At 54.3% G+C, this 24,484-nt stretch overlaps 1 protein-coding gene across 1 annotated transcript; it reads right to left on the bottom strand.

Moving 5' to 3' along the window:
- Positions 1 to 7,764: 7,764 nt before the first annotated feature.
- LOC307105396 (uncharacterized protein C6orf118) lies at positions 7,765 to 23,007 on the bottom strand (the record flags this gene model as incomplete). Its single annotated transcript, XM_079781149.1, has 9 exons — positions 7,765 to 7,830; positions 8,337 to 8,390; positions 11,741 to 11,931; positions 14,285 to 14,343; positions 18,335 to 18,459; positions 20,332 to 20,391; positions 21,053 to 21,175; positions 21,669 to 22,336; positions 22,950 to 23,007. 9 exons carry the CDS (start codon positions 23,005 to 23,007, stop codon positions 7,765 to 7,767), a joined length of 1,404 nt encoding a protein of 467 aa, XP_079637275.1.
- Between the last annotated feature and the right edge of the window lie 1,477 nt (positions 23,008 to 24,484).

The raw sequence follows: 24,484 nt of genomic DNA, 5'->3' as shown, positions 1-24,484 counted from the left end.
CGTGTGTGGCTGGAGGCCACCCTGTGCCTGCCTGGCCCCGCCCCCTCTCCAGGACTTTCCCGTAACAGTCGGCTGTGGGAAGTGCATCTCCTGCTGGACACACAGACAGACAGACAGACAGACAGATGGGGAGGCAGGCTACACTAGCCTCCTATATAATAAAAGGCTAAAATGCAAATTGTCCCCTCTACCAGGAGTTTGACCGGGAGTTTGACCAGGGGGCAGGCTGGCCAGCCAACTTCCCGCAGCCCCTCCTTATGGCCGGCCCGGCCCCCAATCAGCCCCAATCGGGGCGGGGCTGGCAGACCCCACCCATGCACAAATTCGTGCACCGGGCCTCTAGTTTGCATGTGGAAGTACATGTATTACGCACCGTATGCACCACACTGGCTGTGTGTGTCTAATGCATACCCGTGTCTGTCCTCAGGAGGCGGCGGCACTGGGTTATGGAGCGCTGCCCGTCCTCCTGGCAGAGGGCTGGTCGGCTCCCCCTCCCATGTCCTGAGCCCCAGGCACCCATTCCGCCCGGGGCCGTGGCAGGGCGGGCGAGGGGGGGTGCGGCCGGGACAAGCCTCCTGCTGACACTCACAGTGCTCTCGCTGCTCAAGTCAGACGCGCCCTCCCCACAGCTCGTCCAGCTGGGAGGCCGGCTCGGCCCTGCGGCTCCTCGGGGATGAAGGGCATCCCTGAGACCCCGACCGCAGGCCTGCCCGGGGGCCCTGCACGGCCCCGGCAAGGACGTTTCTGTTCCGCTCCGGGGATTTCTCAGAGGGAAGCCCCCGGGAGGAAGGCTCGGCCTGGAGGTCCCCCCTCCCAGGGCCAACCGCAGCCTCTCCTCTCCGGACACCGGACACGTCCTCCCAGAGAGTTTCCCTCCAAATCCTCGGAACAGTAGCTGCTGCTCCCCTTCCCTCCCGGCAGCAGCGCCGGCCCCCGCCCCTCCCGCCCCCAGGAAAACCCGTCCTGTCACGCCTGGGGACGCCCCGGCACGAGGACCGCATGGCCTCCGCCCAGAAGAGAAACGCAGATCAGCTGGGGGGCCCGGACGGCCGCACCGTCCTGACGCGCAGGCTGCCCGACGGTGACCGCCCCCCGCGCTGCTCACACTGCGACTGGGGCCTCGTGGGGCGGGACGAGCCCGGAGGAAACGCCCTGGAGACTGCCTACGGCCACGGCCACGGCCACGGGGCGCTGGGCAGCGTCTGTTCCGGTTGTTCACACCCCTGACTTCAGGTGACAAAACGAGTCACTTCTGCCCGGCCCCGGGGCTCAGGGGGTGAGTGCCGACCTATGACCCAGGAGGTCAGGGTCCGATCCCCGGTCAGGGCACAGGCCCGGGCTGCGGCTCCATCCCCAGTGGGGGGTGCAGGAGGCGGCCAGTCCATGATCCTCTCTCATCACTGATGTTTCTCTCTCTCTCCCTTCCTCTCTGAAATCAGTAAAAATATATTTTTAAAAAGAGTAACTTCTTAGTTGACTATGACAGTTGTTCCCTCTGATTGTAGCTGCGAGTCCGACACTCACCCGCACCTTCCGGGCGGCCGCAAGGCTGTTTCACTGCCATCGTTCCTGGCCGCGCCTGGCTGCGCGCTTTTCCCGTGAAACATCTCACTCCCCCACGCGGGTGGGGGACTGGCCTGCCCCCGAGGAAACAGCTCCCGTGAGGGGACAGGCGCCCGGCCACAGCGGAGACTGTCTGTTCCGGTGCCAGACGAGGAGGAAGGCGCCGCTGTAGCCCCCTCCCCACCCCCTCCCTGCTGCCCCTCCCCCCCTCCCCACCCCCTCCCCACCCCCTCCCACCCCCTCCCACACCCTCCCACACCCTCCCCACCCCCTCCCTGCTGCCCCTCCCCCTCCCTGCTGCCCCTCCCCCCCTCCCTGCTGCCCCTCCCCCCCTCCCTGCTGCCCCTCCCCCTCCCTGCTGCCCCTCCCCCCCTCCCTGCTGCCCCCTCCCCCCCTCCCTGCTGCCCCCTCCCTGCTGCCCCCTCTCCCCTCCCTGCTGCCCCTCCCCCCTCCCTGCTGCCCCCTCCCCCCTCCCTGCTGCCCCCTCCCCCCCTCCCTGCTGCCCCCTCCCCACCCCCTCCCTGCTGCCCCCTCCCCACCCCCTCCCTGCTGCCCCCTCCCCACCCCCTCCCAGCGCCCCCTCCCCCACAGGGGCTGGCACCTGCAAATGGGGGCACAGCCCGCCGTGTTCCCACCGTAACGCAGCTCCGGGGCTGCCGCTGGGACCTGCCCCAGCTCAGCGTGAGCACCCACATGCCGCCCGCCTCTCAGAGGTGCTGGCTGCACCCCAGCAGATGCCCCTCCGCTCCGCTCCGGGCTCCGGGCTCCGGGCTGCGCCACGACGGTCCGCCTGTCTCCACGCCGACCCCCCTGAGCCACTCCTTAGCCAGTGACGGCGAACCTGTGACACGCGTGTCAGCACTGACACGCGTAGCCATTTCTGATGACACGTGGCCGCTGAGGCGGCCGCATGACGAGGATGAAACGTTTGCTGCTCCTGAGGATGAAACATTTGCGAAATCATGTTTTTTCCTCAAAGTGACACACTACCCGAGTTCTGCTCAGTTTTTTGGCGAAGTGTGACACACCAAGCTCCAAAGGTTGCCCATCACTGGCCTGGCCTTTGAGGTGAATGAAAAGGCACCTGCAGCAGCAGGTCTCTGCGCACGCGCTTCACGCGGCGGGGGGCGGGGGGGGGGGAGGGGGGGAGAAGGGGGTGCTGACCCACAGCCTCCCGCAGCCTGTCCCCAGAGGAGTCTGCCGTCCGAAGGCCACCACTCACGCAGGAACCATGTCTGCAGGCGAAGCTGTCAGCGAGCAGCTGCTCTGCCACCTTGTGGCTGACACACCAGCAGCTCCCTGTTCCTGACGGACGCACAGAACCCCATTCGGAACGGAACGTTCCAGAAAACTGAACTAGAAGAGAAGATGGCGGGGCCATCACCTGGGCCCAACCTTGACCGCCCCATGTGTTTATGGGACACATTTGAAAGTCTCAGTCAAAATTCATGAGGAGCATTTTGCTAAACGAGTCACGTATTTCGAGTTTACAGTTCAAAGAGTTTTGACCAACGTAGACAAAATGTTACTATCACCCCAACATACACAGATTTCCATCACCCCCAAAATATCCCTCGTGACTTTGTGCAAATCACCACCCCCCACCCCCCACCCCCACCCCCCGGCCGCCCTAAGCGCCCCTCTGCCTGCTTCCCTGTGAGCCTGCGCCAGGACCCTCAGTACCTGCACCAGACAGTCTGTCCTGTTTCCTGACGTCTCCACGGAAGGCAGCGCTCTGTCCAGGTCGCAGGTACGAGTACCTGAACCCTCCTCGCTGCCGAGTAGCATTGCGTCGGAGAGAAACACCACGTGTATTCACGGTCCCGTGTGTCTCTTGACCCTGCTTTGCCCTTTTGCAAGTTTCCTCGAAGATTCACGTTTACCGTTATGTCTTACACTTCTCGTGGGTGCTCTGGAGTTCACAATCTGTATCTTGATGTGATCGTGGTCTACCTTCAAGACCTCTCCCACCACTTCCCTCTCAGGGTAAACACCTTAAAGCAATACGCTTCCATCCCCCCTCTATTCTCTGTGCTCTTGTTTCTCTGAATTTTGCATATGCCGTAAACTCCACGTGCACTGTCTTTATTTATGCTTTAAAAATCAATAATTTCAACCCTTTGCACTCACTTGCTTTTTTTCTCGATTCCTTTATTCTAATGCTAACCGTGTCGAGTCACACTCGACATCCGAGTGCAAAAGGTTAAAATAAATTAAAAACCAACGCTTTTTTTTATTTACAAAAATGTTTACTATTTCGTGTTCTTTGTTCTTCTGAGTAGATCCAAATTTTAATATAGTGTCACTTTCTTCGTCCTAAAAAATTTCCTTCAACATTTCTTGTAGTATAGCTATCAGACAACTAGTATCCTCAGATACTTTTGTATGAAAATAATTTTTCCAAAAATATTTTTACTTTATGTAGATACTAGATTGGCAGGGTTTTTTGCCCGCCCTGCCCCCCAGCATTATCAGCATTTTAAGATTGCCCATTGTCTTCTGCCTCGCAGAATTTCTATTGATAAGTCTGTAATACTTGTTTTGGTGGCTGTTCATATGTCTTTTTTCTTACAGCATCTTACTAGATTTTCTTTCCATAACTTATTTTAAGCAATTTCGTTATGATGTGCCTTTTCCAATCCTTCTTGAGTTTTTTCCTACCTCCTTAAATACGTGTTTGCAGTTTTCATCAAACGTGACGATGTTTTACCATTACATCCTCAATAAATACCCTTTCTTCCGTTATTTCTTCCGGCACTGCAATTCCATGTGTGTTAGATTACTTGAATTTCCTCATGTCATCGAGGTTCTATTAAACTTTCCAAGCTTTTTTCTCTCTGTGCTTCAGTTTGAATATTTCTATTTCTATGACTTCGAGTTCACTGGTGCTTGCTTTTCTCTGCGACGCTGTCATTCCATCCACGGAGGTGGTTTCTTTGAATTTAGAGGGAACGCTGGGTCCTTTGGTGTTCGATTCCCTCCTCCGTGGGCTTGTGCTCTCTTCAATCCCATGGGCATGTTTACAATGTCCTCGCAGCTCTGGTGAGGTCCCTGTCACTCCTGGGTCTGCTCGCATTGCTGGCATGCATGCTGAGACAGATCACCTTCTTCTCCAGCGTCACCTCCGCAGGCCGGTCAGAGGGGAGCGCCGCTGGCCGGGCTGGAGGTTCTCTGCACCTGTAAGCTCACCAGGGCATGGGGGGGCCCGGAATACAAGTTCTCCAGAACGCTCCTAATGAGGTTCCCATCGTTAGGCTGAAAGTCTTGTTCCTAAAAGTAAATACCTTCCTGCCTTTCCCGCTGACGACAATTGTCATGTTGACCCACAGCATATTCCGACAGGGACTTGGCAGCAAACATTTCCAATATCCGAATGGCTTTGATGACAGGACAAAATGATGTGTACAATATGCTTAATTTAATCTGTTCTTTTTAAATGCATTTCAGTACTTCATGGGTCAATAAGAAATAGCGAAGAAATTACTCTGGTGGCGGGCCTTATAGCAGGAGATCACAGAAAGGGACCAAGTAGATTGAGCTTTCCATATCCTTGGCGTTTTTTTTTTGTTTTTTTTTTTTAAGAAATCGGAACGCCATGGTTGGGGTCCCTTCCTCCAGGGGCCAATGTCACCTTGCACACCTTGCCCAGGGCTGTCAGGAGGCTCTCCGCCCACTTAGACACGCACAGAGCAAGCTCCCTGCCGGCCGTGTCACATGGCGGAGCGTGGCACCGGTGACAATCGGCAAAGATCATAACCAAATGGATATTAACTAGAGGACGCCATGTTATTAAATGCCTACACACGCTGACATTCGTCAATAAAGACAGGTTTGATCTCTACTGCAACAGCGCTGAATTTCTTATTCCCATCAAATAACCGAATGTACTTTCCCATCCAATGAAAGCAAAACCAACTCTAAGAACTAGTGCTATAAATATGTTAACAAAAGTAAAACTAGTCACACGCACACGTGTTTACTTCAGTATCTTGAGTGAGATACACGTTAATTTATTGGAAATTAAAAGTGACGAAAGGAGATGCATCTTCATTAATGGACACGCATGCGAACACCCTCGATCTGTACGATGCTCTGGACGCTCACGGGTCATTCTGTTCGGCCACCTCAGAGTTGCTATCTGTGTCTTTCAGTCCTACATATTCTTTAATAAATTCCCAAAGGTTCCTTAAAACACATAAGAAATACATATCATAGATGAGCAAAAGGACATTAAGCATAAAAGAAAATTTCAACATAAACAACTACTTTAGGGTACGTGTACTCAAAAGCACAAACTGAGTCTCTGCAACGCTGCGCTTTCACTTCAGAGAGTGTTCCCGGGAGAGCGCTGGCCTAGAACCAGCGAAGGTCCTCCCCGGAGACGGACGGGCCGCTCCTGCAGCAAGGAGAGGGCGGCCGAGCAGACGCTATTTCCATTTCAGACCCGTTTGTTCCCTTTGCCAAGGCCATGGAAGGAGCCTGCCCAGCTCTCTACTTGTGATTCTATACCTTCCTTCTCCTTTGAGGACCCCTGCCGTGTGGTGAAGCCAGGACCCACCTGTGTGGCTCACTCAGCACCTGCTCTGGCACCGTTGCCCGAGCCTCTCTGCCGTGTGAACTGGGAGGGAAATGTTCTGTTTGCCGGACCCCTTTGCAGCCAAGGATGGGCCTCGGGACGGGACGGGTGCTGATCCTGAGATGCGTAGGGAGGGCTTTTCTTCCTCAATGAAACAAGCCTCCCGGGGAGAAGCTTTTGGCCATTGTCCTTCCTCCCCCGTCTCCCTCCAGGGCACACGGGCCAGCGCCTGAAGCCGTCATCCCGAGAGGCTCTGAGGAGAGCTATCCTCAGGAAAACGCGGAAGAAAGATGGGAGAACCTGGTGTCTGATACGCTGAACCCAGCCCACATCCGAGATGCCTTTTGACTGTTGATACAAATATGCCCTTTCATCTCTGAGTCACCAACGGTTTTCTGTTGCTCCCAGCCTTACCAAATTGTAAGATTTGAACCCTATTACAAACTCTAAGGACGTTAACTATATGAAGTCTTAACTTATGTGACAGATAATATAAAGCAGCCATTTTATTTTTCAATTAAAAGCTTTAGAGTAATGGATGTATAGAGTTTTTCAAAGGTTTAATATCAACAAGCACCTATAATTGAGGGGGCAAGCCACCCACAGCCACAAGTCTCCCTACCTTCCTGATCCCTGCCCATGGGAATCAACCCTGACTCTTCAGCTTTTTCCAAAGAATTTATTTTTACATAGATGATCGATAGATAGAGATAGAGATAGATGACAGATAGACAGACAGATAGATAGATATAGGTGATAGATAGATAGATAGATAGATATAGATGAGAGATAGATAGATAGATAGATAGATGATAGATAGAGATAGATGATAGAGATAAATAGATAAATGATAAATAAGTAGATAGATGATAGATATAGATAGGTATAGATAGAAATATATGATAGATAGATGATAGATAGATATAGATAGATGATAGAGATAGAGATAGATGATAGAGATAAATGATAAATAAATAGATAGATGATATAGATAGGTATAGATAGAAATAGATGATAGATAGATGATAGATAGATATAGATAGATATAGATAGATGATAGAGATAGATAGATGATAGATAGAGATAAATAGATAAATGATAAATAAATAGATAGATGATAGCTATAGATAGGTATAGATAGAAATAGATAGATAGATAGATAGATAGATAGATAGATAGATGATAGATACAGATAGATGATAGAGATAGATAGATAGATAGATATAGATAAATAGATGATAGATAGATAGATGATATATGATAGACATAGATAGGTATAGATAGAAATAGATGACAGATATAGATAGATAGATAGATAGATAGATAGATAGATGATAGATAGATAGATGATAGATAGATATAGAAAGACAGATAGATAGAGATAGATGATAGATAAATAGAAGATGTAGATGACAGACAGAGATGAGATAGATGCAGAGAGAGAGAGAGGTTTAAATCTTGGGCTGATCACCCCTAAGCATCGGGGGGGGGGGGGTAACATTTCTATGGAAAGTGAAGACTCAGGAATATAAACGCTGCACAGCATTGTCTGGTCTAATCGAGTTTTAAACACGCGGTTTGGAGAACAGCATGCGATTGGGCCAGTGCTTTTCACAGCGTCGGACTCACCGCTGCTCCTCCCCACTCAGCTTGCTCTTCCCCAGGCACTGCTTCACCTGGTTGTTGGTAACCTGCCAAGAATTAAGTCATCGGGTCACGTGTGCGGGCAATGACGCTGCACCCAAATAGCCTGCCGCCTCCAGAATCAGGCACAGCACTCTGCTTCCTACTGTGTGTGATGCAGAGACACACACATGACAGAAACAGAGGTGTACTCTATGCAGCAGGAAATGGTGAGCAGGCATTTTGGAAGGGTAACCTGAAAGCTGTTCAGTGCCAGCCCATTATATTTCCTGTAACCACGTCAGCTCATTAAAAGTAATTGTTACGTGTGGAAGGGTTAGAGAAACAGTAAATTCTGACAGACACGTTCAACTGTTTAGAAAGATTGTTTAATACATTAGCTTACACCTCTCTAATGTGGAGCTAATAGCTGCATAGCCAGCTATTCCTGGCATCACAGAAAGTTATCATTTAGAAAGCTAATGCATGTATTCTAATTTGATTTTTGACATAGTACAAGAAGGCACTAGAGAAAAATGGTTCTATTGAAAAGCATTGATTCACAAAAACTTACATTTATTTTCTTCTTCAAAATAATATTTGCTCTTTCTAATTTTATAGTTTCAGTCTGTAGGGAAAATGATTATAAGAGAAAGATACCTGGTTAATAATATAATAATATCAATTAATATAATAAATATAAAATAATATATAATAAAAATAGTTTCCCCATTTATGGAACAAAATGTGTTATACTGTTATTCTGATTTCAAAAATATGAATTGCACACCACTTAAAACAGATGATTGAAAAAGCATGACTGGGGGTATGGAGTAAGACAGACAGAGCCTGGCCCCCTGGGTAATAAGCTAGAAGAGGTGAAGATTGGTGTTGGAAAAGACTAGAGAATTTTAGGGAAATTTCAGAATAGAAGATTCCCTCACTTTTCAGAATAATAGAATTTGTTAAGGTGACTGGATACAATATAAAAATACAAATATGAACAAGTCACACATATACCAGCAATAACTGTTTATAAACTGTAATGTAATGTTTGTTAAAGTTTTCATACACAATAGTAACAGATGCCATAAAGTCACAAAAATAAACAACAAAAAATATTTAAAAGCAATGCATAAAATTAAATTAACATAAGATGATCCTTGATGGGAATGTTAACATTATAAAGCTGTCGCCTGGTCCCAAATCCTATATAATGAAAGCCTAATATGCTAACTGTCCAGTCGTCCGGTCATCCGTTCAACCAATCAAAGCATAATATGCTAATGATATGCTAAGGCCACTCAACTGCTCACTATGATGTGCACTGACCACCAGACACATCGACCAGTCGACCAGTCTTTATGATGTGCCTCACTGACCACCAGCAGGCAGAAGCTCTGACTGGTAGGTTAGCTTGCTGCTGGGGTCCGGCCAATCGGGACTGAGCGAGACAGGCTGGACACACCCTGGAGCGGAGCCCTCCCACAGTCCCTCCCCAGCTGGCCAACCTCCCGTGTCCCTCCCCTGCCCTGATCATGCACCGGTGGGGTCCCTCGGCCTGGCCTGTGCCTTCTCCCAATCTGGGACCCCTTGGGGGATGTCAGAGAGCCAGTTTCGGCCCCATCCTGCAGGCCAGGGCGAGGGACCCCACTGGTGCACGAATTCGGGCCTCTAGTGAATCTATAAATTCATTGGAAACCCAATCAAGATGCCAAGAGTACTACTATTGAGACTTTAAAATGTAGTAAACACTATGAATTAAAATATCCAACATAATTGTGAGCAAATAATGATGAGCAGGGGTTGTAAAGACTTGCTCTTCCAGATAACCAGCTTGAAAAGGATTGGCAATTGCATCAGCGAGGCTGCACAGTATATAATTAAGACCCTGGGCTGCGTTTAAATCCTCACACTACTACCCACTTCCTGTGCCCCGAATCAAGTTACATAGTCTATCTGTGCCTTGGTTTCCTCACCGGGAAAAGGAGGTTAATAGCAGCAGCTGTCTCTTCCTATCTCTACGGGCTGCTGAAAATTAAATGAAATGCATTTTTAAATGTTCGCAGCAGTATCTGGTGCATTGTTCATCGTTGATGCATTTAGTTATTTTTCATTGGGTTGGAAACAATGTATTTCATATGCATAACCAGAAATCAATGACTTAATAGGACAATACATGCAATTTTATTTATCTGCCATTATTTGAATTAAGGAGCCAAGTATAAATAATTTTTAAAAAAACTAATATAAGTTCATGACATGGATTCATTATAGGGCGTCTTCTATTTCATTGATTCAACCCATTTAAAGAGATGTTAATTATGAAAGAAGAGTTTATATGATTTTGGCATCATGTTTATAATATGTAAAGCTATAACTATTATTTTCAGTTTAAAAATTCAACTATAAATTAGTGTCTATTCTCAGGACATTATTTATATTTTTTAAGAAAAGAGAGAAGATTCTAAAGGAAAACACAGAAGGAGATCTGAACATATGATTTTGAGAGAGAAATCAAAGCCAGTTTGGACCACTACCACCTTCCCATATACTTTATATTCTGCTTAAAAGGATGAAAAAGTGGTGCTGGCAAAATATATGTAACCATATAACCACAATAAGAAAGAATAATCCCATCCTGTCTAATAAAAGAGTAATATGCAAATTGACCATCACTCCAACACACAAGATGGCCGCCACCCTGTGTTCAAAGATGGCCAGCAGTGGAGGGCAGTTGGGAAGGATCAGGCCTGCAGAGGAGGGCAGTTGGGGGTGACCAGGCCTGCAGGGGAGGGTCGTTAGGGGCAATTGGGCTGGCAGGGGAGCAGTTAGGCGTTGATCAGGCTGGCAGGGGAGTGGTTAGGGGGTGATCAGGCTGGCAGGCAGGCGAGCAATTGGGATCCAGCAGTCCTGGATTGTGAGAGGGATGTCCGACTGCCCATTTAGGATCCCGGTAGGATCAGGCCTAAACAGGCAGTCGGACATCCCTCAAGGGGTCCCAGATTAGAGAGGGTGCAGGCTGGGCTGAGGGACACCGCCTCCCCAGCACACAAATTTCATGTACCGGGCCTCTAGTGTCAATTATAAACTCTGTAACTAGCGGTTAAATTGAGTCAGATTCTGCCCAAATAAAAGTGAGGAGATAACATAGGCACCATAGCATTTTAAAACAGACTATCACGTACAATGTATTGTTTGTTCATCAACGAAGTTGACACAGTCATTGTAAAAACTGCTTTTAACTCAGTGGACTCTTCAGTGGCCGTCACTCAGTCCTCTCTGCCAGCAGAACTGCACAGCCAACTCAAAGTCTAACCCTGAGGCCAGCATGTCGCAGCAATTACAGAGGCTTGAGCCCCCAAAGAATTAAGCTTAAACCCAACTTTGTCACCTCTACCCGGTTTCATAGTGGGCGGGCCACCTAACTGCTCTGAGCCGCGCTTACATTTAGTGTACATACTCGACACTAAATGATGACCGTTAATTCTGTAACAAGCATTTTCTATACAAAATACTAAATTTTTCAATGGACCTGAAAGAGATTTGACCTTTAACCGAACTCTACAGAATGTTTTATCGCCTTCATTTTGTTTTGTTTGTTTAGATCTCTTAATTATCCTGAGCATTTCTTCATCATTGGCTACCAATGTCTATATGTATAAAACCTTAAGCAACCAGAACGACCAGAATGACCCGTCCCTATGCCATGCACTGCGGGGGACGGGACAGTCGGCCAACCTCCCGCAGCCCCTACCCCAGCCAGCCTGGCCTCGATTGGCCCTGACCGGAGAAGGGCCGGCCAGACCCCACCTGAGCACAAATTCGTGCACCGGGCCTCTAGTTGTGCAATAAAAATATATTTGCACCAAATTTTATGTAATTGTTTATCCCGTTGCAAATGAGATCGCTTCACGTGTTTGCTGTGGCCGGCAAGAGGAAGAACAATGCCGACACGGAAGTCAGTCAGCCGCGTACCTCGATGCTCTTGACCCTGCTCTCCGTGATTTGTAAAACCCCCGTGTGGACCAGAGTGGTTTTCATTTCTCGCTCCAGAGCTCGGATCTCGTCCAGCTTCTGGAGGACTTCGCATCTCTTCCTCTCCACCTTGTCGATGAGCGTGAGCTGCTCCTCCTCCTCCTCCTCCCTTCCGTGTTTCTCAGAAGATTCTGGAGATGTTTTTTAAAAGCAAAGCGTTAATGTATTTAACAGCATGGCCCCTAGTGATAATATTATGTATTATTAACAACATTACGTCTTACATCGCTAATATGTTATAGCTGTAAAATATAATGTAGCCCAAACTCCAAGCACGCCAACAAAAATTATGGGATTGAGGAATGGGGGTGCTGCTCCTTTAACCCCTTCATGTGCCAATAGGTGTTTCTTGAGTGGCTAATGGGAGCAGTAAGACCGTGTGGGGAAACACAGGGTGTCTTAGCCAGAGGAGAGTGACTACATTGAGACTCGACAGACAGACAGAAGTTAACCCTTTGCACTCGCTTGCTTTTTTCTCGATTCCTTTATTCTACTCGGGATTTAATTTTTTAAATACCCCAGATTTTACAAAGCACGGCAGTAGAATAAAAAACTGGAGTTTCTTTTCATACAAACTTATTTATTTGGATTTTTTATATTTCAAATTATTGATACATTCAAAGAGTAATTTTAATCTCGACATCCGAGTGCAAAAGGTTAAACAAGCGAAAGAGGAGCGGGACCTGGCACTTTCACTAAAAAGGTTACCCCGTGGGGCGGGGGCTGAGCACCAGGGCGTAACATCGAGAGATGATGCTAGGAAAGGGGGCACAGACAGACAGACAGACAGACAGACAGCAGGTGAAGCATTGCTCTGGGAGGGACGCGCAGCAGGAAGACCAGGGACTCTGGCTGGAGCCTCAGGGCGAGTCTGCTTGGAGCTCAACGCAGGTCAGGTCTGTGAGGACACCCTTCCCGGGCCCAGAGGAAGCGTGGTCCCATGTGAGTCACGAGTAGCGTGTAACACACGTGGAGGGAAAGGGCATGGACAGAATCGAGGTGAACAGTGAAGGTTAATGAGCAAGACCCCTCATGGAGCTGTTTGATGACCTGATCATGTTAAACTGTGCATCTAATCGTATGGTGAATTCCAATATGTATGTACTGCATCAATATTGGTAAAAGGTAACGCATTTGCCATGAACTGTGTGTTTTTCCTCCCAAGAAACAAGGACACAGAAGATGAATGGGTGGGACCCCACTGCCCCAGACTCTGCCTCCCGTGGGTCGGTCACCACGTTTCCTCCGCAACCACCTGAGGGGGAAGCACCGACTGAGACTCACAGCGGAGGCTCCTGAGGCCGAAATAACAAAGCTCGGAACCCGGGTGGCCACGCCACGTCGCCGGCCACGCTGCGAGGCCACATCACCGGGCCACGGCCTGGCCACGTCACCGGGCCACACTGCCAGGCCACATCACCAGGCCACGGCCTGGCCACATCGCCAGCCACGCTGCCGGCCACACTGCCACCATGGAGGCGCCCTGGGAGGGGTTCCCCAGCAATGGGCAGAGATGGAAATGTGTGTGCAAGGCAGAGGGCGTCGCCGGCGTGGACAGCCTTAGAAACTCCTCGCAGTCTGGAAAGCTGGCTCCTCTGAGCCGGGACTAAGAATGAGAAGGTTCTGGAAACCAGAATGGACTGTCTTCATTGCCGCGACCCTGACCACCACAGGAGACCACAGCCCCGCCCTGTCATCCCCACGTGGCAGCTCTGAACAGCTCCCGGGCGCTCGCGTCTGTCGTGTATTGCGGCCCTGCTGTAGGGCAGGCACCTTTAGTCCTCCAGCCGTCCTGGGGCCGGATCCCGAGTCTGTGTCACCGGTCAGGCCCCTCGGATCTGCTCCCAGGGTCTTGGTCAAACTTGGCCTGACTCTCTACACAAGGTCCCCACTGAGTCCCCTGGAAACTACAGACCTCAGAGAATAGGAAACAGGGGGCCCGTTTTCCCTGTTTCTGGGGACATGAGCCAACCAGCCTGCCCAGAGCCACGGGAGCTGGGAGAGCGTCCGCACCCTGCCGGAGGCTCTCAGGTCAACCACGGCCCGTGTCCAAAGGATCTCAGCTAAACACTTCCAATACGCCCGCCGGCGGGGCTCCGTGGCTGCGCGTCGCCCTATGAGCCAGGAGGTCACAGTTCCATTCCTGGTCAGGGCACATGCCTGGGTTGCAGGCTCCATCCTGAGCAGGGGGCGTGCAGGAGGAAGCCGATCAATGATTCTCTCATCATTGATGTTTCTAATTCTCACTGGAATCAAATAAATAAAAATATATTTAAAAAGACACTTCCAATAAAATTAAACTCACTGTGTTTCTAAAGAACTTGATGGGAAAATTAGTAAAATGTGATCACTTCTCTGAAAAAAAAAAATACCCTTTGACATAACGAATGGCAGGAGGCCCTGGACAGCGGACCAGGTCGGGGGAGCCGCACGGGAGGTCGGAGGGGGGTGGGCATGCTGGGAAGGCGGACATCGGGGACTCGCCTGCCTGCTCCTGCGCGCATCTCAGCCGCCGCCGCTCCTCGGCCAGCTCGCTCCTGAGCCTGCGGTGATGACAACACAGCGCGGTTAGAGCCCCTCCCTGCCCTCCTCCTCCTGTTTCATGTCTTTTTTAAAACTGAGAAATAAACACTAATCTTCTTTGTTTGCAACAAAGAGGGGCGTTCGAAGATGTCTATCGAGTGAGAGTGTGGTCAGTCCCGCTGAAGACACCAAAGAGCTGTTGTGCCGAGACTGCGGAGCCCGCTGCGTAAGGAGCTGCTGAGAGGAGAATAAATTATTTGCCACAACGATTATCGATCTGATTTTACACCTTGAACTCCTAAAAACGAGGCAAAACCTCGCATTTTAGATTCTGGGGCAAACAGCACATCAAGAGCCACAGAGAGTCTCCCCGAGGTTGGAAGACTGCACCTCCCCGCTGAGTACAGCTCACCCACAGAAATAGCCGACACATTCCACTGTTTCAACTAGAAATAAAATGCAAGAGATTTTTTAAAATCCTATATAATAAAAGGCTAATATGCAAATCGACCAAACGGTGAAATGACCGGTCGCTATGATGCGCACTGACCACCAGGGGGCAAACACTCAACATAGGAGCTGCCCCCTGGTGGTCAGTGCGCTCCCACAGGGGGAGTGCCACTCAGCCAGAAGCTGGGCTCAAGGCTGGTGAGCCTCTCCCGCCTCCACGGCAGCGCTAAGCCATCAGTCAGGCATCCCCCAAGGGCTCCCGGACTGTGAGAGGGTGCAGGCTGGGCTGAGGGACCCCTCCCTGAGTGCATGAATTTCGTGCACCAGGCCTCTAGTGTTTAAATAAAAACCTTTGTCATCTCTTTGCATCCTCTTCCTGGCTCCAACTAAACTAAAGGGACTGCCTTATTTCTTACGGGTTCAGAGGGAGAAGAAATGGACTCTGGTAAATGCTGCACATTCTGAGGGAGACCCTGTGATGGGCCACCACCCCCACGCCACAGCCGACCTAAACTCCAAGTCGGCGACTTCCACACGCATGCGCTCATTTCCTCTGACCCCTGACCCTCAGAGGCTGAGGCCACGTGGGTTGATAATAAAGGCAACAGCTTTTCCAACACATAAACCAGAGTGTTTCGTTTCTATAGATTTTGAATGCGGTAGTTTTAAATATTCCTTACGTCTCTACCCCTTTGCGCTTTCTCCTTCAGGGACTTGAATCACATGTAAACTGTATGTCCTTTGCCTGTCTTCCACTTCAGTCACGTGTTCTCTTTGTTTATCTCATTTTCCTTCTCTGGCTTTCCTGCTTTCCCTAACGCCGTGACTACCCTTTCATCCACGCTTCCTCCTTGGGGCCGTCATTCTGTCTGGACCTGTCACTGACGCTTAGCCTCCCGCTCCTTTGTCAAACTCTGCTCTGTGTCTTCTCTGTTCCTTGTTGTTGATGTCTGTGCTGAGGTGTAAGTTTCTGGCCCATGTTGTTTTCATATCCTGAACTGCTCCTCTGAGGGTGCCTGGCCTGAGGTGGGTGCTGGTGCCCGGTGTGGGTGCCCGGTGTGGGTGCGGGGTGCCCGGTCCGGTGTGGGTGCGGGGTGCCCGGTGTGGGTGTCTGGCCCGGTGTGGGTGCTGGGTGCCCGGTGTGGGTGCTGGGTGCCTGGTGTGGGTGCCTGGTCCGGTGTGGGTGTGGGGTGCCGGGTGTGGGTGCTGGGTGCCTGGTGTGGGTGCTGGGTGCCCGGTGTGGGTGCCTGGCCCGGTGTGGGTGCTGGGTGCCCGGTGTGGGTGCTGGGTGCCCGGTGTGGGTGCTGGGTGCCCGGTGTGGGTGCCTGGCCCGGTGTGGGTGCTGGGTGCCCGGTGTGGGTGCGGGGTGCCCGGTGTGGGTGCTGGGTGCCCGGTGTGGGTGCGGGGTGCCCGGTGTGGGTGCTGGGTGCCCGGTGTGGGTGCGGGGTGCCCGGTGTGGGTGCTGGGTGCCCGGTGTGGGTTCTGGGTGCCCGGTGTGGGTGCGGGGTGCCCGGTGTGGGTGCGGGGTGCCCGGTGTGGGTGCGGGGTGCCCGGTGTGGGTGCTGGGTGCCCGGTGTGGGTGCGGGGTGCCCGGTGTGGGTGCTGGGTGCCCGGTGTGGGTTCTGGGTGCCCGGTGTGGGTGCGGGGTGCCCGGTGTGGGTGCAGGGTGCCCGGTGTGGGTGCGGGGTGCCCGGTGTGGGTGCTGGGTGCCCGGTGTGGGTGCGGGGTGTCCGGTGTGGGTGCAGGGTGTCCGGTGTGGGTGCGGGGTGCCCGGTGTGGGTGCGGGGTGCCCGGTGTGGGTGCGGGGCAGCTGCTGGCTGTCCATGGTGGGGCTCCATCAGCTGCCCGGACCGGTTCTCAGCTCTGTCTCCTGGTGACAGAGTGTGCAGACAGACCCTCTCCAGCTCTGCAGTCTGGGCAGGGCGCGTGGTGTGGGGGAGGGTGTGGATTCCTCATTCAGAGCACCTGACCTCTCAGAGGAGCAAAGAGTCCCTCGATGTTGTTTGGGGCTTTTTCTTTTGTGTTGATCTTTAGCTCTATACCCTCTTTTATGGGAAAAAAAAAATCTATTTTTATTGATTCAGAGAGGAAGGGAGGGGGGAGGGAAGCATCAATGATGAGAATCATTCATCAGTTGCCTCCTGCACGCCCCTTTTGATTGAGCCCGCAACCCAGGCATCTGCCCTGACCAGGAGTCCAACTGTGACTTCCAGGTTCATAGGTCAACACTCAACCCGAGCCATGCCAGCCGGGCGGGTAACATCTTTTTGGAGGAAGGAGGGTCGGTAGCTGAAGGCGTGGGGTGCCCTTCGGCTTTCTTCTGTGATGGGGCCCTGGCTCCCCCTTCCCTGCGGCTTTCTCCTCCCTGCAGTTTCACAGGGTGCCGATCGCCCCCTTAACCTCTGTCGTTGTCATTCCGGAATCCTCTCTCTCCCACACTAACTTCTGCGTCCTGCCCTTCTCCGTGGGTGCTCCGGGAGGTCCCCAGCGACCCCCGGGCCTCCTCCCTGGGCACATCCCTCTCCCGGGCCCTGGTGTGCAAGCCTGAGGCTCAGGGCTCATGCTCCGCCCCCCACACCCTTGCTCTCGCCAGCTGAGCAGAGGGGGCGACGTGACCTCGTGGCACTGGGCACTGGTTTTCTGTGTTCCGGGATTTTGACTTTTCAAAAGGCTGTCGTCTCTCGTCACTGAAGCTACAGGTGTGTTGAGTTTTTCTCTGTTTCTTGTTTTGTTTTCTTGAGGGAATTCTGGGAGTGTCACATTTGCCTGTTTTTTTTAATCGTTTACAAGTCATTTCCTCCAGAAAGACGAGTACCCAAGGGGTTAGGGGATGTTTTAGGCTAAAGACACCCTCAGGGCATCCGCCAGGGCGTGCTGCCTCTGCAGCCATCGCCCACCCAATGCCGTCCGTCCTCGGGGATCCCCAGAGAAGACGTGAGAACCGCAGCGACACCCCCGCCCAGAGCAAGGCCAGGCCTTCGAGGTCCTGGGCACACGGGGCGGCTTGTGAAGAGGCGGGGACAGGCAGGCGGGGACAGGCGGTGTCTCACCTGGGGATACACCTGTCATGTGCTATAAACACTGTAAACGGTGAAAGTAATATATGCGTGTCATGTGTTGTAGACACTGTAAAACGGTGAGCATAGCATGTGTCATGTGTGTAAACACTGTAAACAGAGTAACATGTGTGTCACATGTGTAAACAGTGTAAATGGTGAGAGTAACATACGCGTGTCACATGTGTAATGCTGTAAAATGGTAACGTGTCATGCATTGTAAACACTGTAAACCGTGAGAGTAACATGTGTGTATCACATGTGTAATCAGGGTAAACAGTGAGAGTAACGTATGCATGTCATGTGTGTAAACAGTGTAAACGGTGAGGGTAGCATGTGTAAACAGTGTAAACAGTAACAGGCATGTCATGTGTGTAAACTGTGAGCATAGCATACATGTCACATGTAAACACTGTAAACGATGAGAGTAACATACTTGTGTCGCATGTGTAAACACTGTAAAATGGTGAGAGCCCCCTGCAGATGAGTGAGGTGGTGGCCTCACCTGTCATTGTGCTCCAGGGCCGCGTTGGTGGCCGCCACGAGCTCCCTCAGCTCCTCCCGGGCCCGGGTGACGTCCGCCGTCTTCACCGAGCTCCTCGCCAGCCCCCGGGCCTCCTCCAGCAGAGTCTACGCGGGACACACGGGGGAGGGGGGGTCCCTTTTCTGGCTGGTCCAGTGCAACCAGATTGGCCTGAGCCCAGGCATCAATTCAAGGGAACAAGGGAAAATCGGCCTGGCCAGCGGGGCTCAGGGGGTCAGGGTTTGATTCAAAGTCAGGGCACAGGCCTGGGTTGCAGGCTTGATCCCCAGTGGGGGGCGTGCAGGAGGCAGCCGATCCATGATTCTCTCATCATGGATGTTTCTCTCTCTCTCTCTCCCTCTCCCTTCCTCTCTGACATCCATTTAAAAAAAAATTTAAATTCAAGTGGAACTCGTAAGCGGGGAGGCCTGGGGGGTGTGGGGAAACCCCGGAGGAGGGACCGCTAGTCCCGTGAAGACCCGGAAAACATGTCTCGCTCTTTAAGGTTTTGGTTTACTAGGAAGTGTTTTAATGGCGGGGTTACTGCCGGCCTGCGTGGGCAGGACGTGCTGGTCAGATGCTTCAAGCAGGCCCAGCCCCAGCGCCAGCAGCATCCGGGCCTCCCGCCCCGCCCCCGCAGTGACACGCTTCCTGGCAGTCACCGTGACGGCTGCAGCATCTCCCGGGAGGGGAGCCACCGGGTCCACGTGGCAGAGGCTCCGCCTCAGGCCCGGGCAGCGGAGGCACCCGGGCCCTTCCTGCCACCCTATTCGTGGAGCTTAGCCCGCAGCGGGGCCACGGAGAGCGTCCGGACCCCATGCCTCCGTCCCAGCCCTGTGCCCGTCTTGTGAATCAGGCTGCAGCGAGCGCCCGGGAAGGCACACGGGCACTTCTTTAAACTGTCAGCTGAATCCAGGGCGGTCGGCAAAGCCAAAAGGCAGAAGTGTTGTCCGCTTGACCTTCATTTCAGCCCAGGTGCAGGGGGTGGGTTTTACTATGGAAATCCAGCCAAGCACCAGGAACGAATAGGAAAGCTTCCTGGTATTTGGGCTAGAAAATAAACGCGCTGCATCCGCTCTGGGTCACGGTCTCTCCATCAGAAGAGGGCAGCGGTCCACCCGGCCCCAGCTTTTTCCTTCCATCTCTGTGTCTTGTCTCTCTTATTTCTCAATCCCCAGCCGCCCCTGCTCAGGAACCAGACCGCCCTCTAGCCACGCTGGACGCGGAAGAGAGAAATGTTTACACAGGTTGGCCCAGAAGCATGGCCGCCCCGGCCCAGCTCGAGAGCAGACAGCGTGCCCAGGGAGAGAGGGTGGCTGTGCGTCCCACCCGCCCCGGCCCCTCGCCATGAGCAGAAGGTGAAAAGTGAATTCTTTACCCATAATGCCCTTCAGCTAGTCCAAGGTGTAGCTATTCTAAATTATGTAGGCACAGCTCTAGCTGCTTTGGCTCAGTGGATAAACCAGGGGTCCTCAAACTTTGTAAACAGGGGGCCAGTTCACTGTCCCTCAGACAGTGGGAGGACTGGACTATAGTTTTAAAAAAAACTATGAACAAATTCCTATGCACACTGCACATATCTTGTTTTGAAGTAAAAAAAACAAAACGGCAAAACACCCGGCGGGCCGGATAAATGTCCTCGGCGGGCCACATGTGGCCCGCGGGCCGTAGTTTGAGGACGCCTGGGATAGGCCAGCAGCCTGAGGACTGAAGGATCCTGGGTTCTACTGCAGTCAAGGGCACGTGCCAGGGCTGCAGGCTTGATCTCCAATAGGAGGCGTGCAGGAGGCAGCTAATCCATGATTCTCTCATCATTGATGTTTCTCTCTCTTCCACTCCCTTGCTCTCTGAAATCAACTATATATATAATTGTTTAGATTATGTAGGCATGAATGGGTCTTCTTGGGTTCCAGATGTTTCCCGCTGCTGGTGAGTGAGGAAGTCACAGGCTCCGCGGGCACGTGCGTGAGGAGGGTTACCTGGTACTGCTCCGTGGGCTGCGTGCTCAGCAGGAGGGCCATGTAGAGCTCGTATTCATCCTACACGGAGGGGAGGGAGAGGGGCTGCGGAGACTGCTCTGAGCTCACAGCACAATGTGGGGTTTTGCAGGTACAAGTAACATGGAGGTTAAGGACGTCAGTTTCAATCATTGTAAAAAATACCAAGTATTTTAGCGTTCTCCTCAACAAGGCACACACTGAATGCATACGCCCTCGCCATCTGTGCAGCCTATTTGAGTGTGAGCCATCGGTCCCCTCAGGATAGGGTCATAAACTGCCTGCAGGCGTCCACGCGGGACCTCCTGCCACACGGAAGCCCCTGGGTGGGTCCGGCTGGCCAGCGGGAGGCCAGCTCTCCGGGGCGGGGGCGTGCCTGCAGGTGTGGGCACGGAGGGCTGGGTGTACTCAGTGCCGCTCAGGGCCTGGAGGCGGCGGCTGTGGCACCACCACCCCTCCGCGCGGCTTCACCACCAAGGGCACACGCCCGGGGCCCAGCAGGCTTACCCTCGAAGGGTCCACAAACATGACCAGGCACCACTGGGGACGCAGGGGCACACGCCCCTGTTTACAGCCACCTGGGAGCGGGACGCTCCGGGAGACGGGCTCGGGGCTCGGGGCGGAGCTGGCGGGCGCTGACTCCAGGGCCGTGAAGACGGAGGTGGCCGCCGGCGCCCCAGGAGGCGGGACGTGTGCTGCTCACCTTCACTTCTTTCAGGATGCCGCCGAACAGCAGGGAGCTGCTGCACACGTCCTCGAAGGCCTGGCTGAACACCTGCAGCCGGTGCAGCTCCTGCGGGTCGCACGCGCACACCTCCCGGAGCTCCTGGGGAACGGGCGCTCAGCACCTCTGCTCGCCTTCCGCCGCCTTCCGACCGTGCGCTCAGGCTCCCCTCCCCGACCGTGCGCTCAGGCTCCCCTCCCTGACTGTCCACTCAGGCTCCCCTCCCCTCCCCGACCGTGCGCTCAGGCCCTCCTGCTCCCCTTCCCGACCACCCCTGGGGCTGAGGAGTCAGAGCCGGGCTTCCATCAGAGGGTGACTGACAGCTCCCACGTTCAAGGATCAGCCAGGGACACACACGGTGCACCTGATGCCCTCTAACCGGAGCTGAGAACCTGCGGTTACCTGCTCACCCTGCCTGTCCCCCTCTCACCCTACCCTGCCTGTCACCATCTACATCCCGGTGATGCTCCCCGGAACGGGCAGCTGTCACACTCTGCCCGGGGATGTACGGAGGCGTCGGAGGGTGCTTCTCCGCCCTCAGCAGGAGCCCCGGGAGCCAGGCGCCTGTGCCCCCAGCCCTCCCAGCCCCCCTTACCTGCTCCAACTTCTTTTCGTGGCGCAGCGCCGCCTGGGCCCCCGTGAAGTCGCTCTCCAGGAGGTCCTGCGTGGCCAGCACGTGCCTCTGGAAGTGCAGGAACTTCGTGTACTTGTCCGCCTTGGTCAGGCCCGCCAGGTAGGAGGTGACGTAGCGGTACTCGTCCCGGCCCGGGGGCGCGAGCACGCACTGCCGGCTGGACCGCGCGGCCTTGGGCTTTAGCACCTTCACCTCCGGCCACGTGAGCTCCTCCTTCCTGCGCTGCGGGGGAGAGCCCCCTGCGCCCCCACGCGGCTGCGGGGCGACATCCTCCTGGGAGGGGTGCGAGGCCCCTGCCTGGGGGTGCAGGTACCGGAAGAGCGGCGTGCCCGGGGCCTCGCTGGGGCGCAGCGCCGTGTGGATGGCGAAGTGGGCCAGCGCGTCCTTCATCGCGGCCGCCTTCTTCTCCGAAGGGCTCTCCGCGCGTCTCCGCACCGCGGGCCGGTGGGCGTTGCGCCAGTGATGCACGATCTTCTCGGGGGGCCGGTAGAGATTGTTGGGGTTCAGGTGTCCGGAGGTGTAGAGGGAGATGTCATGGTGGTAGCCTTTCTCGAGTCTCTGCAGGAGTCTCCTGAGGTTCCACAGAGCGTCCACCCCCGTGGCCTCACGGCGTCTCCACGGCAGGCCCACTGCACAGGGGAGACAGGCTCATGCCACTCGCTCCCCGCTGCCCCGCGGCCGCGCCCCGTGCCCGGAGGAGCGCTCGGTGCGAGGAAAACAGTAAACCCGTTTGTCAGGCCAGCTCTGCCCAGAAGCAACCGCCCTAAAGCAGGACACGGGGTTCCTCAGCAGGGAAGCGAGGCTCCAAGGAATGAGGAGTGACAGCGCCCCCCGCCGTCTGACAAGTGACCGCACACACAGCCCCCGAACATGGCAGCAGCTGCAGATCCCGGTCAGAACCGCAGCCTGGGGGGCTGGGTCTCGGCTCGGGTGACACCGGAGATGAAGGGGTGGGCCTGGCGGGGTGCTGGAGGCTTTGGGGGACCGTCGCTTCCAGGCTGCCCTGTTGCTGACATCGCCCAGTTCCTGCTGTTGTAGGACCGGCTCGCCCCACGCCCGCTGTTGGTGGGGGTGACTGAGCTCCTGGGGGAACCCCTTCTCCAGACTCACAGCCCCTCCACCTCAGAGCACTGCCCCGCCTTCCACGGACACACACACACACACACACACACACACACACCGAACCGCTCCCTCTGGTCTCCTCTGTGAGTTGTTGGTAGGTTTTCTGTGTTGGCAACTCACCCGCAGGCCCACTCCCAATGGGACCCCGGAGCTGAGCTGCAGCCCCCACGAAGGTCATCTCCCACACGGGGCTCAGAGATGGGCTTCCCGGAGCGGCGAAAGCGCTCAGTGCACTCACTCTCAGAATCCGAGTCCTCGGCCATCCTCCTCCCCACCGGCTCAGGGCTGGGCTGGTTACCGAGGAGACGGCCAAACATTCTAAGTCCCTCCCCCTCCAGGTCCTCTGCTGCCTGGCAACCCGGCCAAGGCCACGCAGCCCCCAGGGACTCTCTCCCTGACCCGCCCTCTCTAGGGCCTCTGCCTTCCTCCGCGGAGCACCAGTCTGCTTGTCTGTTTTAGCTTTAAAACAAACACTCCACATAATGTGAGGAAGCATCCACATACCCTGGCACTTGCTTTTTTTAAACATATTTTTATTGATGTCAGAGAGGAAGGGAGAGGGAGAAAGAGAGACATCAATGAGGAGAGAGAATCTGCCTCCTGCACGCCCCACACTGGGGATCGAGCCTGCAACCCGGGCCTGTGCCCTGACCGGAATTGAACTGTGACCTCCTGGTTCCTAGGTCGACGCTGAGCCACGCCGGCCGGCCCTGGCACTTTCTACCTCCTCTCCAAAGCCTGGGAGCAACCACAGGGCGGTCTTTGCTGGTGTCTTGTTCCAGTGCACAGCCCCCAGCAGGTGCCGTGCAGCGCGCTGACCCAGGAATTCCCGCTGGGGAGGGGGCCGCAGGTGGAGGACCGGCCAAGACCAGCTGGGGGGGGGGGGGAGCGCAGGGGGGTAGAGGAAGGACGTGCTCTTCCCGGGGCTGCCCGCGTCTCCTCTGGGAGGAAGCTCTACAGGCGGGGCTCAGAGCACAGCGTGGCCATTCGGGGGAGGACGTGGACAGCTCGGGCGCCCAGGGGCCTCCTGCAGCTGAGCAGGGGAGCCGGGGGGTCCCCGAGTGTCCGCCTGTGAACTCTTACTTACTCTGCAGCAAGGTGGGGCCCACAGGCGGCCACGGGAAAACTCCGGGGGCCCCGTCAAGCACAGCCCGCGTGAGGCTGACGGAGAAGTCCACTGGGCACCATTAACCGAGGGGTCCAACTCAGACCGCCGGACAGAGCCGACCTGCCCTGCTCACCACAGTGCCCATGGACACACCAGCGCGTGACCTTTACCCTAACACCGTCAGCGTCTCAGGAGGCTTCACAGGAAGCAAGGGCTGAGCCAAACCCGCGCCCAGGGCTGCGCGCACAGGCCAGGGCGGAGGCGGGGGCCGGAGCTGCTTGGAGGGCCGCGGGCCTGGGTGTCCCGAGGTGTGGACACTGTCCAAGGCTACACCCGGGTTCTCTTCACTTGCAGGCTCAGCTCTGGTGTGCTCCTGGCTACGCGGGGGGGGGGGGGGTGAGGGGGGTACGATGGGGGACAGCGGGACTGGAACTGCGGCCTAGGATCGCTCACGTGCTGCTGCCTCGGGTCAGCAAGAGGCCACCAGACACACCGGTCAGCACAGCTCCCCGGGGAAAGCCGTGAGGGCGCACAGGGAGGTCAGTCT

Source organism: Cnephaeus nilssonii (assembly GCF_951640355.1).
Source record: "Cnephaeus nilssonii genome assembly, chromosome: 9".
Taxonomy (NCBI): Eukaryota; Metazoa; Chordata; class Mammalia; order Chiroptera; family Vespertilionidae; genus Cnephaeus; species Cnephaeus nilssonii.
Note: the sequence above shows the minus strand (reverse complement) of the source record. Positions and strands in the feature narration are given on the sequence as shown.